The sequence below is a fragment of the Scomber japonicus genome, chromosome 2 (genome assembly GCF_027409825.1).
Source record: "Scomber japonicus isolate fScoJap1 chromosome 2, fScoJap1.pri, whole genome shotgun sequence".
NCBI classification, from domain to species: Eukaryota; Metazoa; Chordata; class Actinopteri; order Scombriformes; family Scombridae; genus Scomber; species Scomber japonicus.
In genome coordinates this window covers 2,279,378-2,296,308 of record NC_070579.1, presented here as the reverse complement: position 1 = coordinate 2,296,308, position 16,931 = coordinate 2,279,378, and the positions used below count along the sequence as shown (strand labels likewise).

At 38.8% G+C, this 16,931-nt stretch overlaps 1 protein-coding gene across 2 annotated transcripts in view; it reads left to right on the top strand.

The window, feature by feature from the left end:
• Nucleotides 1-11,274, top strand: part of LOC128367758 (E3 ubiquitin-protein ligase TRIM21-like) — a 51,939-nt gene extending 40,665 nt beyond the window's left edge. Inside the window, exons 2-3 of one of the 2 annotated variants that reach the window (XM_053328397.1) lie at nucleotides 8,948-9,365; nucleotides 9,906-11,274. In XM_053328397.1, the coding sequence (XP_053184372.1) occupies nucleotides 8,975-9,365; nucleotides 9,906-11,182 (1,668 nt within the window). In that variant the 5' untranslated portion in view covers nucleotides 8,948-8,974 and the 3' untranslated portion in view covers nucleotides 11,183-11,274. Of the gene's footprint in view, nucleotides 1-758; nucleotides 767-8,947; nucleotides 9,366-9,905 lie in introns of both variants that reach the window. The other variant, XM_053328407.1, reaches the window with a different exon arrangement.
• The last annotated feature ends 5,657 nt before the right edge of the window (nucleotides 11,275-16,931 follow it).

Below are 16,931 nucleotides of genomic sequence, written 5' to 3'. Positions count from 1 at the left end.
AACAATGAAAATTTATGGAGTGTTTCTGAATAATATGACCTAAAGGAAGCACATATGTATAAGTGAATAGTCTTGGTCCAAGCACTGAACCCTGAGGAACACCGTGTGCATGGAGGATTTGCAAATGTGCAAACTGAAATCTATGTAATAAATAAGACTTAAACCAGCTTAATGCAGTCCTTTTTAATGGACATTAAATGTCCCAGTCTCTGTAACAGGATTTAGTGATCAGTGGTGTCAAAAGAAAATACATACCTAAACTAGCTATGGACATAAATACACAGACTGAGCTGTCTTTTTAACTAGGTGAGGTTTTTGATTTCATCTATGGAAAAATCACACTTACGCACACACAGCATACAGACTGAAGAAGCTTAGGCCCAAAAATACTGACAGGTCTGATTTAATTTGAGTGAAGTTAAACTACGGTTCCCCATAATTGTCATACCCAACATACAATTAATATTTCTGCAAATAAATTTATTTTGACATTTCCACTTTTGTTCTCTTTGTATAGATACATCTCGTGCCATCAAACGGAAGGTCCTGAAGTTCTGTCTGGTGCCTCTGATGGTTCTGGTGATTCTGGTGGTTCTGACCTTCATCTTATGTGAGACTTAATTCAGTTCAATTCATTAAGTTCCATTTAAAGTAAGAATAAATATGTGTTCTGAGTTTGACATACCACAGAAAAGTGTGTTGTTAACCACCCTGCCAAATTTGAATGATTAAAAAAATTGCCAAATATATGAAATTAGGCTTCAAAGTTGTGTAAAAATCAGCCTCTTTCTCTGCTACCAAACACTGTGGGCGTGGCCGCCGAGTTCGCTGAAACCCCGCCCCCTGCCAAGTGTCACCTGTCAATCAAAGTCACCACCTCTACCAGAAACATGGACACTACGTCTGAGAGCTTTCTGCTGCTAACTCTGCTACTAACTCAGCTACTAGCTCAGTGGCTAACTTATCTGGTGTAACACTTGTATCTGGTGTAACACTTGTACACAAGACAAGATAACTAAAGAAAACCTACTGATAATAAAATAATTTAATGTTAATAGTAATGGTATATGATAAATAACATTGGAAAAACTAAAGCTGGCGGTGAGTAGAATATGGTAATTACAAGTGATTTTTATAAATGTCTATCCATCTTTATGCCTATGACTTGCCTGTTGTGAGAGGAAGTGACATATTTAGTGTCCAACACTGAATATTCTTCTCAGAGGTGTTCACAAGTCATTTTTTGCAAGTCCAAGTCAAGTCTCAAGTCTTTGAGTGAGAGTCTGAGTCAAGTCTCAAGTCTTTGAGGGTCAAGTCCAAGTCAAGTCTCAAGTCTCTGGTTAAGAGTCCAGGTCAAGTTTCAAGTCTCTCGCAAACACTAAATCAAATTCTATAAGCTGTAAAATCCTCTATATAAGACAGTATTGATGATTGTTTCACTAGAATCTACAGCAATGTGATGTGGAAAAAATAATTCAATTTCATAACTTTATTTTTCTTTAACAAGAGTTTTTTTTAACAATGCTGTAAAATACAATAAAAGAAATATATCGCACCAACAATGTATTTTGATAACAGGCACGCAGCACACAATATTTTGCATTTTAACAATAAATGAAAAAACACACCCACAATGGTGCAAGTAAATTATGAGTTGTACTCATTTGACTTACTAACTTAAAAATGAAAAACTGGTTCTTTAAAACCTCTTTCACATTCCTGAAAAAAAAACAAAAACAAATATTTTCCTTAGCAAGAAATAACTGTGTCTTAGTAATGTTGTAAATGATAACACACACTGCTGTCCGTTTGTTGGCTGACTGCGTGAAGGCATTGTAGCCAAATGTAACGATCCAAGGGACTCCTGTTGGGCTTCTTTCACTCGCCATTGTCTTGAAATCAGAGAGTTTCTAATACAGTATACCGTAGTAGACGGGCTCTGCTCAAAATGCGCACGTACACACGGCGCGTGCGTGATGTTGGTGTTTACTGTCAGCCTTAGTCACAGCCAGAGATCACTTCTCAAATGCAAACAGAGAAGACGAATGACAGATAATAAATAATGAGAATATAAATAACATGAAAATAATGGTCATTTGCGAGTCTCCAGCCTCGAGTCCGAGTCGAGTCTGAAGTCTTTTGAGGTCGAGTCCGAGTCGAGTCTGAAGTCAATGTGTAGTGCGACTTAAGTGCGACTCGAGTACGAGTCGCAAGTCCGAGTCACCAGCTCTGATTCTTCTTCTTGCCTCAGAATAAGGGGTTATTTTTCTCTTTCTTTCAGACATCAGAATTTGGGGCAGTTTCATCTCAAGTTTTGGAAATAATTCTTCTCTAATATTTCTGTAGTGTTGGCATCCGAAGACGGGCCTGTGGGAAGCGGTGTTGCTCTGCCGGAGCTGACGACGGTCAAGCAGTATGCAGTGGATGTGACTCTTGATCCTGATACAGCCAATCCCTGGCTCAACCTGACTGATGATGGGAAACACGTAAATGATAGTGATGTGATGAAGAAGAATCTCCCACACAATTCAAAGAGATTTTTGTCTTCTGTTAATGTTTTAGGAAAGCAGAGTTTCTCTTCAGGCAAATTTTACTTTGAGGTTCAGGTTAGAGGACAGAGTTGCTGGGATTTAGGAGTGGCCAGAGAGTCGATCGACAGGAAGAAAAAAATCACACTGAGCCCTGAGAACGGTTACTGGACTATAACGTGGAGAAATACAGATAGTTACCATACTGTTCATAACTCTATACTTAATAGCACTGCAGAGACTCCGCCTCAGAAGGTGGGGGTGTTTGTGGATTATGAGGAGGGTCTGGTCTCCTTTTATAACTTAAAATGTGCAGCTCTTGTCAGCGCATTTACTGGCTGCTCCTTCACTGAGAAACTCTACCCAGTCTTCAGTCCCTGTCCTAATAATAGGGGTGGAAAGTCCTACCCTCTGTCCATCTCTCCTGTCAATCAACCTGCTTGATCTAGTTTCTAAACAATTTATTTACTTAATGTGTTAATGATTGTTTCACATCCACAGTGTAAATATGCACAGTAGTCTATACTAGCAATCAGTGGATTAGAGACCATACAATGATGATACATTTGAAAATGAAAAGTTCTCCATTATTCATTTATTAATCTCTTCATAGTTGATGGATCCATCATGAGAAACACGTGAAGAGAAACTTTGTTCAAACCAACAGAGCTTTAAAATCTAGTGAACATCTCAAAGTTTGTAAAGACACAAAGTCTGTATCAAGACTGAATGTTAGGGAAATATATCTACAGTGATGTATTGTTCAATATATCAAGATTTTTTTTAATTAAATGTAATGATGCAGCCATAAAATTCATGCTGCCCTGAGCTTGAATATTTCATTGTGTGTTTTAGTTTCAAGGTCAGCTAAATTGTTGAAATGTATTCAATATTTGTAAAACCCTTAAACTGTTGTTGCTTATTCAAAAAATGTAATTACAGTGTATTAAATTAGAATTGATCAACTTGTTTCTGCATTGATTATATTCTTTGATTTTTTTTCCTACTGTTTTACTTTTGACATCTTTGAGTTTTTATTCTTTCATTATTTTATAGTTGATGTTTCATGTAAAGGATGGCTGATCTGTGTTTGAATACCATAATTACCAGATAACATTAAATGCTTTCACAAGAAGTTCATGATATATTTTTTTTAAACATGTGACTTAGTCCATGTCCAGTCATTAATAAAATTGTTTAAAAAGCCTCATAACAAGTTCATGATATGTTATTTTAAACATGAGAAACTGTGTGTGGAAGTGTTTTATTTTGCTATCAGAGTCTTCCTCTCAAAGTCACTGAGGTTTGTACAAGTTGTCTGTGTTTCCCTCCTGTGTCCAGCAGAGGGCAGCATAACAGCACACATCAGAGAGAGGACAGTTTGATAAAGGGAGGGACAGACTGCACACACCTCAACTTCCTCATCTGATTCTTTCACAACTACAGGAGAGAAGAAAGTTAACACAGAGGAGCTTCAGTCAACACAACTGTCTGTTTCTGTCTGAAGAAAAACTAAACTGAGTTCTTCACTTCTTTCTCAACGACTGACTCAAACTCTGGTGAGTACAGCTGATAATATTTACTGTGTTTCAACAACCAGCATTAACACAAAACTTACAGTTCAACACAGACAAGTACACTCTTCATTTCTGACATTTGTCAAGGGAGGTTGAGTAAAATTAAACATTGTTCTCTTTATGATTACAAAACACAACAAATAATGAATACTTCTGTAATGAAATTCTCACAACTGTAAAATAAATGGTCGTCTGAGTTTGGACACATTTCTTCAAAGACTGAAACATGTGTATCATTCATTACGAACAATGTCTCCAATATTATTCCAGCAACACCAATGAAAAGAATTGAAGAATAAATGTATAAATGAGTTCTTGTTGTGAGACACTGCTGCACCTGTCGGATCATTATCTTCAAGCAAGATTTAAGATTTCTATTAAATTATATTTTACGTTAAACTAAATGAGCAAGGTTAAACATTTACAGGACACACAGTGAGCTGAACTTTGGACTGACTGTATGATTGTTGCAGAGTTGTAAAGGATTATAAAGGGACTGTTGCGTCCTTATGACCCCAAGACATGTGCTTTTATTTCTATATTAATTTCTGTTAAAGCTGTTTAACTTAATTATGATTTAATTTATTATATTATGATATTATTGTTTGATTAATTACTTTTATGGATGTAAGAGTGCTCACCTAATTATATTGGTATTATTTATGGACATGTATGGTTGAAGGTCTCCCCCTGCTGTCCTTAATATGTATTGCATCTGTGGTAGGGCGGTGGCAGTGACAAATCCTATAAATGAATGAGTAATTGGAGACAGGTGGGTTGAACTCATGGTGAGAAGGCTGTATGGATAGTGATATATAATTAAAGTCCATGATGGTTTGAAACAAAGAGTGGTGAGTCAGAAACCGCTTACAGAGGCAAGGGTCTATATAAAATACACTAAGAAGACACTACAATGTCCATTTCCTTTTATTCTGTTTCTTTCATTTGTAACATCAAATACTTTGTATTGAGTACGTCTTGTGTTAGTGTTCATGGGCATATTTTTGCATGTTTGAGTCCAGAAGTCATTACTGGTCCTGTTGTTAGATATTTTCCCCATTTATTTATTGGAAGAGGTTTGGTGGAGTCAGTGGAATATAAATATTTGTATAATTTTGACAGACATTTGTTTGAGTTAGCAGTTTTATTGATGCTGTCCAGTAGGGATGGTGGTTGAAGGTTATTATTGGATATTGGTTTTTGCCTTGATTTAAACTTTAACTGGGCTTTTGTAAATATCGCCTTCCTCTATACCGTATTTTTTGCATTTGAAGGTGTTTTTCATTGACTGGGAGTCATAGTGAATGTTCAACTTAAAAGTTATTCTCATTAACATCAGGAGTCAACCAGGAGGACATGTTCTGTATCTAATGACAGGATTAACTTTTTGTATTGGTTTGGTTTTGATGGAAACGTTCATCAGATTGAAGAGGCAGCATCAATTTTTTGACGAATGTCTGCCTTTAGTGATACCTGTTTGATCAGGGTGAATTAGACATGAAATGACTCATTTAATTAAAAATGTTAATACTTTGCTAATGATTTTAATATCTGTGCTGATTAATGATATGTGGCAGTAGCTTATGCAAATAGTTGTGTCTTTATTAGTACTGAGATTAAGTACTGTATTCATGTTGTGATAGATTTAGATGTTTTTATCTCATCTGCCATTCTAATGCATAAAGGTGAAATGTCCCTTTTCACACACTGTAACTTAAATTATACATAACATGAACATAAATGAATCAAACAAGAGCAGTGCATTTAAAATACAAAATGTAAATCTCCCTAACTAATTACCTGCACTTTAATTACACACTTGCAGTTTTGCAAAACTAGACTTGCAGATATTTTACTTTGATGTAGTGATGACAGGAATGGCAGGAAAATGACTGCTGAGACAGAAAATCAGACTCAACATGAAACAGTGTCAACAAATGCTGCATTTTCTATCTAAAGCCATTCATTTCCTATGCGGTATGAAAGTAAATTATGATTGATAGATGCCAAAAAGCCTTGTAAATAGTTTTAATGTTACACACAACCTGATATTTAGTGTTCTCAATCATGTCAAGATTATCGCTCCATTCTACATATGTATGGGGACTGACCACACTGAGGCAGCTGTTGTGGATTACTCTTTAAGACACTTCACCTGTGGTGGCCACACACTGATTGGCAACCTGTGGCTATATGAGCACTACATCTGTGTGGCTACTCCGATTCCTTGATTTCCACTGCAAGCAGTTGTATGTGTAATTCTCTTGAGAGCCTAAAGAGAGTAACATGTGTTTGACATATTGTGTGCAGTATTATCCACCTACTTTGTGTTTGGGAGAGCTGGTCTACATGCCCCTCTCTCTGTGAAGCTGCAATCTTTTTTATCACACAGACTGGTTAAAGAGTGTTGCCTTGTGATGTTGGTTGTACCGGTCCACATGCATAGCCATTGTCTCCCATGAAATCCTGCACTGCCATTAAAGTTCCTCATTGAATCAGACCTAGTTGGAGGGCGACGGGTGTATTTTGGCCGCTGGTAATACCTACGGGAAGCTGTACGGAAGTGCAACAAGCATGCCTCCACAGGCTAAAACTTTGCTTTCGTGTTAGCGTGTGATTCTAAGGCGAGTGATTAGTGCCACTAGTGCATGCATTATTTTCAGTGAGTGCTGTATAGAGGAGCAAATAGCGAGCTGTGGGATAAATATTTGGAAGATGGTCACAACCAGTGTGTACATTGCATGAATTGTTTTATCCTGCCAGCTGTAGTGAGGGAGGCTAGGGCTCAAGTGTTTTCTATCAAAGGTCCAGGCACTCTCACTGAGCGGCTGTATAATACAAAGTGGCCAAGAGTGTTGGTTTGGAATGACCCAGTTGCACAATCACCTCATACCCCTGGAGTGGCTGTCAGGGTAAGAGTGGCAATGCCCCCTACTGCAGCTATGGTTATGGCCCCATCTACTATCCAGCACCCTGCCCCCATCTGGTTAGGGCAGGAAGAACTGCATTTGGTATCCCCCATGTCTGATGCAGGGGGCATCCTGGGCATTAACTCAAAGGATGAAGTCCTCTTGGCGTCCAAGAGGGATTCATCCTTTGAGGTAATGCAGGGACTCTTTCCTTGACTCCTGTGAGACAGGCTGCCCCCAGGGCTTGCTTGTCACAGTTCTGTTTTGGGCCAGGGTGACCTGGACACTGTGTGTCTGCCTCTTGGGGTTGATGGCAGCCACAGTGCATGTTGTGCCTCTGGCTCTTCTGAACATGCATGGCCCTTGTCATCCTTCAGTTCCTCCAGGAGATGTTGGAGGCAAGCAAGTCTCCCTCAACTTTGAGAAGGATGGTAGCAGCCATGAAGGGCCTCGTAGACTGGCAAGGGGTTATTGTGACCTTATTGCTCAGTTTCTTAGGCTTGCTTGTAGAGTTGAGCCCTCTTCCAGGAGGCCCCCCATGGAATTTGGAGATGGTTCTATCAGCCTTGTGGCATGGCCCGCTCGAGCCTCTGGAAACGGTTAGGCTGCAATGGCTTTCCCTCAAGACAGCATTCTTATTGGCTATTGTGTTGGCAAAAGGGGTGAGTGAGCCCCATGTTCTTTAAGTGTATGAGGACTGTGCAACCTCTTGCCTAGGGGTGCTAGGGTGGTGCTGTACCCAGATCCTGCATTACACCCTCAGATGTAATGCCCATGCCAGCCAGTCCAAGCCAGCTTGGCCTGGGTGGCATCTTGCGCCTAGGTCATGGATGTGTACATAGTGTATATTTGTAAATAGTTCCTTGGTTTGAGCACATGAGAGATTCTTGTGGCGGTGACGTCTCTGTAGCGGCTTTCCAGTACCTTTTTAAAAAGTCGCTGATGAGGCAGAATAGGTTTTGTATTTGAATGACACGCTGCTGCTGTTCCATGAGAAGCACACTGAGTCCAAAAGAAGTTTCAGAGTTTTAATGAATGAAATGAATACTACAGCGGCTTTACACGTGCCCATAGGATGTTATATGTGTATCAGAGCAAACAAACAGCGATAATAAAATGCGGTCAACAAAAATTACGGCTACCTAGACTCGCCTCCCTCCCCAGTGCAGGTGAAGCAGGTACTGATATAGCCTACCGGCTGTGGCTACAGTGCCCACGTGACCCCAAACACTACATATCACCATGGCAACAAGACAAAGCTAATTAAACACAGAATAACTGATAAACAAATCAATATATGGCTCCTACAGTCTCATTTGAAGTCATCAGCTGCTTGTGCTCCCACAGGTGCAGCATGGTGTAATTGGTTTCCTTGTGGTGTGTCTTACAGAAACCCCATAGTCTTGACATGACATAGAACTGATGGTTACATGGTAATGTAGGTTCTCTGAGTGGAGAGACTATCTCTCCAGCTACTACCTGCTCCGAAACGCTTTCCAAACAATGGTTACCGGAGTGGCCACACAGGTGTAGTGCTTATATATTGCCAATCGGTGTATTGCCACCACAGGTGATGTGTCTGAAAGAGTAATACACAACAGCTCCAGTGGGATCAGTCCCCATACATATGTTACACAACTAAACCAGACACAAACTTAAAGACACAGATTGAGCTGTATTTCCTTAAACCAGGGGAATTTCCTTTACTTCCTCTGATCAATAAACATTATCAAAATCTAAGACTCAGGGCCTAAAACATTAGTGTTACAGCAGCAAAAAGACTTAAATACAAACATACAAAAATAATGAGGTTGGTATTGTTAAGTCAAGTGTAGTTGCATTGAACAAAAAAGGTCATGTTTTTTTCATCATAACTGCAACATTTATGAAATACTGACTTACTTAATGAATATTCTTGCAATTCTTTTTTCAGTTTCACGTTTGCTCTCAGTGCGTAGATATGTCTGCTGCCAGCTATCTGCAATCTGAAGATCAGTTTCTGTGCTCCATCTGTCTGGATGTGTTCACTGATCCAGTCAGCACACCATGTGGACACAACTTCTGCAAAAACTGCATCAATCAACACTGGAACAGTAATGGCCAGTACCTGTGTCCAATGTGTAAAAAGGTTTTCATCACAAGACCTGAGCTTCACATCAACACTTTCATCTCTGAGATGCTTCCTCAGTTCAGACAGGAAGCTCAACAGAAAGCCAGCAGCAGCAGCTCAGAGCAACAAGCTGCCAAACCAGGAGAAGTTCCCTGTGACGCCTGTACTGGAACCAAACTGAAGTCTTGTCTGGTGCTTCTGGTGTTTCTGGTGATTCCAGTGTGTCTGGCCTTCATCCATTGTGAGGCTCAATTCAATATTCATGACTTTTTGACATGTATTCTATGAATAACATAGAAAACTAGAGGAGATGGTGATAAATAGAATATGGTAACGAGAGGTAACTTTTATAAATGTCTGTCTATATGTCTATGTCCTATCTGTTGTGACAGAAAATGACTCATCAGCCAACACTGCACTTCTTCTTTTCCTCCAGAATGAGGATTCTTTCCTCTCTCTTTTTTTATTTTGGAAGGAATCCCTTTCTAATATTTCTGTAGTTTTGGCATGCTGATAGAAAGTGTAATTATGTTTAAAGCTCCCTCTTTACAATTACAGCAGAACCTGTCTTCTGAGCAGGTCTGCATGTGTCTGCCAGACTGTGGTCTCTCAGTCTGTACATTGTCACCTTCTTTCTCAGGTTATTATCAATTACTGTGGTCAGGTACTTTGTCACTGTGTACTATCTGTTTAGGGCTAAATTTGTTTATAATGTTGTTGACATGAAATATCATACCAATCCAAATGTGTTTTTCTTTTTCTTTGGTTACACTTTGGTTAGTTCGAACACACCGGGAGCCTCATCTGACACCTTCACATGAGGAAAGACATCAGCTGATCGACCCTGTGGAGAACCTGGAAGACAGGATGTGTATGAAGCACGATAAACCTCTGGAGCTGTTCTGTAAGACCGACCAGACATGTGTCTGCACACTCTGCACCTCTTCTGACCACAAGACACATGAGTTTGTTCCTATGAAAGAAGAATATGAAAGACAGAAGGCAGAGCTGGGGAAGACAGAGGCTGAAATTCAGGAGATGATCCAGAAGAGACGACTGAAGATTCAAGAGATCAAACACTCAGTTGACCTCAGTAAGGAAGCTGCAGACAGAGAGAAAGCAGAAGGTGTTCAGGTCTTCACTGCTCTGAAGGAGTCTGTTGAGAGAAGCCTGAATGAGCTCATTGAGACGACTGAAGAGAAGCAAAGAACAACAGAGAAACAGGCTGAAGACTTCATCAAAGAGCTGGAACAGGAAATCTCTGAGCTGAAGAAGAGAAGCTCTGAGGTGGAGAAGCTCTCACACTCTGAAGACCACCTCCACTTCCTCCAAAACTTCCCATCCCTGAAAGCTGCTCCACCCACCAAAGACTGGACAGAGGTCAGCGTCCGTCCACCATCATATAAGGGGACTGTGGTGAAAGCTGTGGCTCAGCTGGAGGAGACGCTCAGTAAACAGATGAAGAAGCTGCTCGCTGAAGCTGAGCTGAAGAGGGTCCAGCAGTATGCAGTGAATGTGACTCTTGATCCTGATACAGCATATCCTAAACTCATCCTGTCTGATGATGGGAAACAAGTACATCATGGTGATGTGAAGAAGAATCTCCCAGACAACCTAGAGAGATTTTCAGATTGTGGTAATGTTTTAGGAAAACAGAGTTTCTCTTCAGGCAGATTTTACTTTGAGGTTCAAGTTAAAGAGAAGACTGACTGGGATTTAGGAGTGGCCAGAGAGTCGATCAACAGGAAGGGAAAAATCATACTGATTCCCCAGAAGGGGTTCTGGGCTATATGGTTGAGAAATGGAAATAACTACAAAGCTCTCACTGGTTTTTTAAATGATCTCTCTCTGGAGTCTCGTCCTCAGAAGGTGGGAGTGTTTGTGGATTATGAGGAGGGTCTAGTCTCCTTTTATGACGTAGATGCTGCAGCTCTTATCTACTCCTTTACTGGCTGCTCCTTCACTGAGAAACTCTACCCATACTTCAGCCCTGGTCCTAATTATGGTGGTAAAAACTCTGCCCCTCTGATCATCTCTCCTGTCAATCAAACTGCCTGATTTATTTTTTATGATCAGCAACTTATTAAACAAGAAACCATTGCCAATAATGAAGTGTTTAAAGTAAATCAATTAGTACATTTTGAGTCTACTGTGTAAGGTACATGAAGGCTAAGTATTTATACTACGATAACGACACAGCAGTCAATACATGGCAATAGTTTAGTGACATAAAAAACACCAAACAATGATGATCTGATTGTTATTATCAAAACATTTAAGATTTACAGTCATTCAAGGTAAATAAATGTACAAAGGAACATGTTCAGTGGTAATGTGAAACTTGACTTAATCAGGATTTGTTAGTTTTTGTGTTTTTATATCTTGGATTTTTACCTTTTACTCATATTTTTACTGCTTCAGTGTCCTTCCACTATTCATTTGTTAACCTCTTCAGTGTTGATGGAGCCGTCAAGAGAAAAATGGTGATTTGATGCAGCCATTCAAATTCATGATGTCCTGAGTTTGAATATTTCACTGACTGTTTAGCTGCAATGCTTGAACATAAACAGACAAATAATATTCAGCTTGTTTTCATATGACTTTTTTAAAATTAACAATATATTTGAAATGTAATCATTTGGATGTTGTTTTTAAATCTACATTGATTATATTCTTTCACTGTTTCTACTGTTTTACTTTTTATGTCTTTGAGTTTTTTATTTTGTTTTATTTTTGATGTTTCAATTAAAGCACTTTGGATGGCTGATCTGTGTTTGAATACCATAATTACCAGATAACATTGTTTAAAAAGCTTTTCCAAGAGGTTCATGACAGATTGTTTTAAACGTGTGACTTAGTCCATCATTTAGTCCTCAACTTTCTTCCTAAAAGACAGAAAATGTGGATGTATGTCAGAGACTAAAACAGATGCTGTAAAGTGATGAAAAGACATTTTGTGGTGAATGAAACTACTCTGCTATACGGTATCACTGCAGTTAAATCCTGTGCAGAAGAAGAAACTGTGTGTGGAAGTGTTTTATTTTGCTATCAGAGTCTTCCTCTCAAAGTCACTGAGGTTTGTACAAGTTGTCTGTGTTACCCTCCTGTGTCCAGCAGAGGGCAGCATAACAGCACACATCAGAGAGAGGACAGTTTGATAAAGGCAGGGACAGACTGCACACACCTCTCAACTTCCTCATCTGATTTATTAACAACTACAGGAGAAAAGAAAGTTAACACAGAGGAGCTTCAGTCAACACAACTGTTCTCTTTATGATTAAAAAACATAACAAATAATGAATACTTCTGTAATGAAATTCTCACAACTGTAAAATAAATGTTAGTGAGAGGATTTTGTATGGTCATCTGAGTTTGGATACATTTTTTTAAAGACTGACACATACGTATCATTCATTAAGAACAATATCTCCAATAATGTTCCAGCAACACTAATGAAAAGAATTGAAGAATAAATGTATAAATGAGTTCTTGTTGTGAGACACTGCTGCACCTGTCGGATCATTATCTTCATGCAAGATTTAAGATTTCTATTAAATTATATCTTACGTTAAACTAAATGAGCAAGGTTAAACATTTACAGGACACACAATGAGCTGAACTTTGGACTGACTGTATGATTGTTGCAGAGTTGTAAAGGATAATAAAGGGACTGTTGCGTCCTTATGACCCCAAGACATGTTCTTACATTTCTGTTAGAGCCGTTTACCTTGACGGGTGTAAGTACCCACCTAATTATATTGGTATTATTTATGGATATGTATGATTGAAGCTCTCCCCCTGCTATCCTTAATATGTATTGCATCTGTGGTTGGGAGCTGGCAGTGACAAATCCGATAAATGAATGAGTAATTGGAGACATATGGGTTGAACTCATGATAAGAAGGAGAGCTCAGTGATGTCTTTTAACCACACACAAGCTCTTTTGTTATTTTGTAAGGAGAAAGTTTATGTTTATGTTCTGAATGAGTTCATGATACTGAATGCAGTGCATTATAAAAATAATAAGCCCATTTACAGGGAAAACTCAAAAGGTTTAAATTGACTGATGTACACATGAGTCAGAGACCACATATTGATTTGTTGAGAAAGAGACAAAAACACAGTGGTTGAATTCAGATCATGTACTGACTGAGACCACGTATGCTTGGCCAGAAACAAAGAATATGTAAAGCAGAGCTTTAAACATTCACTTAAATGTGTGTGCAGCTTAATTCAGTTTTATTTATATGGTGTCAAAAATCACAAAACCATGCAAACACCATTTCCCACACACAAATTGATATTTAAAGAAACTGAATGTGCACACTTCATGTATTTTTTAGACCAGAGGGGGAAATCCAGACTAAAATAAAAAAAATACCATGACAATAATCAAGCAGGGATTATTCACCACTGATTGGGTCAATGCCAAAGTCCAAGTCCAAAAGGGCCAAAATACTGTGGGCCCCGCACAGGCAAACCCACAGGCAACCCATCTGGTATTAGTGTAGGTTTAACCTGCCCACACTGCCCCACAATAAACCCACAGTGGGCCCACATGGCAATGCTTGCTGGGAGATTCATAGTCCATGTGATAAGTTAGCAATACAGATATTTTATCAAATTGAAATGAACTGAATATGTCACAACAAGTCACAACGTACTGGACTAATTTTAAACATACTTTTATTTGAGGAAATGTGAAGTTTCAGTTCTCAGTGTTTTCCACATAATTTGTTTTTTTTAGAACTTTTTATTTAAACATTTTAAACATTTTACAAAACATTTCCTGACATATGACTGAAAATGTGTGATGGACTGTACAGTGGAATGAGTTAAAATAAGAGTAAATAAATAAGTAAATAAATTATAAAATGAATAGATAAATTAAAAGGGAAGGGAAGGAGGGGGGGGATTAAAATATCTATCAATCACATACCTTCAAACATGTATATACATATGTATAATTAGATTAAGGTAAAGAGGTATGTTAATGCGTAAAAATAATATATTAAAACAGGATAAGTAAATATAGCGCAGACTAGCAGACAAGAATTTACATAATTATGATATTAACAATATTAAAAGCACTGACAATGACAAGTAGAAGAGCAAATATCTATAGATGGTAGCTGAGCAGGGTTTTCCAAAGAGGAGTCTCCAACAGTACTCCATCACATCGTCCCATCTATTGTACACCCAGGTACCTTGAAATACAAGTCCATCTTTGCATGAAAGTGTCCATTGTGAGCTGTAGACTAGCCGTCATTCGCTCCATCATATATACATTTTTCAGTCTCTGGGTCCATTGGCCTATAGTTGGTGGTTTTACTTCTCTCCAGTTCACAGTAATCATTTTCTTCGCTACTAATAAGAGAATCCTCAGTTCATATCGTTGGTCTGTATTATATATATCTTTGGGTATGGCTCCCAACAAAAACAACATTGGTTCTAGAGTAACATCCATCTCCAAAATAGTATTGATTTCCTTTTTAATATCATCCCAGAATCTTTGGAGTACTGGACAGTCCCAGAAGATGTGTGTGGTGTCGCCAATATTTCCGCATTTCCGCATTTCCGCCAACATAGTGACACATTAGGGTTTTTCACATATGAAGAGTTATTAAAGGGAGTATTAAAAAATCTGATCTTTACCTTCCAGTCAAACTCTTTCCACAGTTGACTACTTATTCCCTTTGATGGGAGGTCAAATTGTTCTTGAAGTTGAGAAAATGATTTAAATTCTGTTCCTTTGAAAAGTTGATTAATTGTACCAAGACCTTTGTCGACCCATCTTCTAAACCCACTGTCCCACAGGGAGGGTGGGAACTCTATATTTCCTACTATCAATATGGCCCTTCAGATCGACTCCGGTCCCTTGAGCATTTTTTTTACTGTTGTCCAGACATTTAAAGTGTGTTTTATCCATTCGTTCTTTATTTAGATTTTATTGACTGACCTTATATCCATAAATGGGAGTACTGATAAGGAAATGCCTTTAACGGAGTCCTGCTCTATCTTGGTCCATATTGCCTCCCGATCATTTCCAAACCATGCCACTATTGCATTTATTTGTGCAGCCCAGTAATATATTTTGAGGTTTGGTAGACCTAAACCTCCCTTATCTTTGGGTAATTGGAGGGATTTTAGTCTTACCCTTGGTCTTTTCTTTTGCCATATAAATGTTAAGATTAGTTTATCTAACATTTTTAAAGTGGAAGCGGGTACTCTAATAGGGAGGGATTGAAACAAAAAGAGAAGCCTAGGTAGTAGGTTCATTTTTACCGTCTCTACTCTACCAATTCACGAGCAAGGAACACACCACCAATGAAATACGATTTAACAGATTTATTGACAGATTGAATGAATGTGCATGATTGATGATGAGTGGTCTTGGTACGGAGATTCTGGATGCGGTGTGGGGAGGTCGGATGAAGGATCCGCCGCTGCGCCCGGGCAGCGACGAACCCGCTAGGAACCTGTGAGAGAGGAGAGAAGAACAGAAGAAAGAGGGAGTGGGGGGGGGGGGACAAGAAATCAAGCGAACAAGGGGGCAGATGGTTATGTCTGTTTATATAGGAGCCGGAAGGGGTGTAATTGGTGTGTGTTTCCGCTCCTGAAACTGCGCTTGTCAAGCTTTGATTAAAGACAGGGGTAGGACCTCCCAACGTTTCACATCGTTTTTTATTTGTTTAATTAATTTGTTGTAATTTGCCTCAAATAGTTGGGTGGGGTTAGGTGTAATAATTATTCCTAGATATCTAAATCCTTGTTTGGACCAGTGAAAAGAGACACTGTTATTTAATTGTGTAGGCCAGGTACCTGAAATCATCATGGCTTCTGATTTATTTTCGTTAATTTTGTATCCAGACACCGAGCCATATTCATGTAAGCAATTCATAAGTGCAGGGACAGAGGAAAGTGGATTTTTTACAAAAAGCAAAATATCGTCTGCGAACAGAGCTATCTTATGAATTGAACCTCCTTCATCCATTATCCCTTGAATTTGTACATTTTGGCGTATTGCCTCTGCCAGAGGTTCAATACTAAGAGCAAATAAGAGGAGTGACAATGAATCTCCCTGTCTCACCCCTCGTTCTATCCGGAAGAAATCAGAACAATGACCATTATCTCTAACTTTGGAGCTGGGCTCTTTATATGATAGGTTTGTCCAAGCCACGAATTCCCTCCCAGAGCCCATTTCTATCAGTGTCTGCTTAAGAAATACCCAGTCCACTCGATCAAACACTTTCTCGGCGACTAAGCCGAGAAGCAGTGATGGTTGTTTATCCCTTGCCACTATTGCTTGCTGGTTCAGGGCTCTCCTGATATTGTTTGTTCCTTGATGTCCTAATATAAATCCCATCTGGTTGTATTAATTTTTTTATGTTTTTTTGGATTCTAGTAGCTATTATAGAGGTCCTTTCCCTCTTTATGTATCACTGTTAATATGGCTTCCGACCATGAAATTGGGGGGTCTCCTGATTTTAGAACATAATTACATAATTTACACAATATTGGTGTGAGCTCATTCACAAATATTTTATAGTATTCTCCAGAGAAACCGCCTCTTCCTGTGGTTTTGTTGTTTTTAATTTTAGTAATACTTTCTTTAATTTCACTCTCTGTGATGGGTTTTATTAAATGTTCTGCTTCCTCATTTGATAGTTTATTCATTTTGAGGGGTCTTAAAAACTCCAACGTTTTCTCTTCCTTAAATTCTAGTTCTTCAGCCCTATATAGTTGTTTGTAATATGTGTCAAATGAGTCTGATATTTTAGTGGGATCAGTCTCAACCTGACTGGTT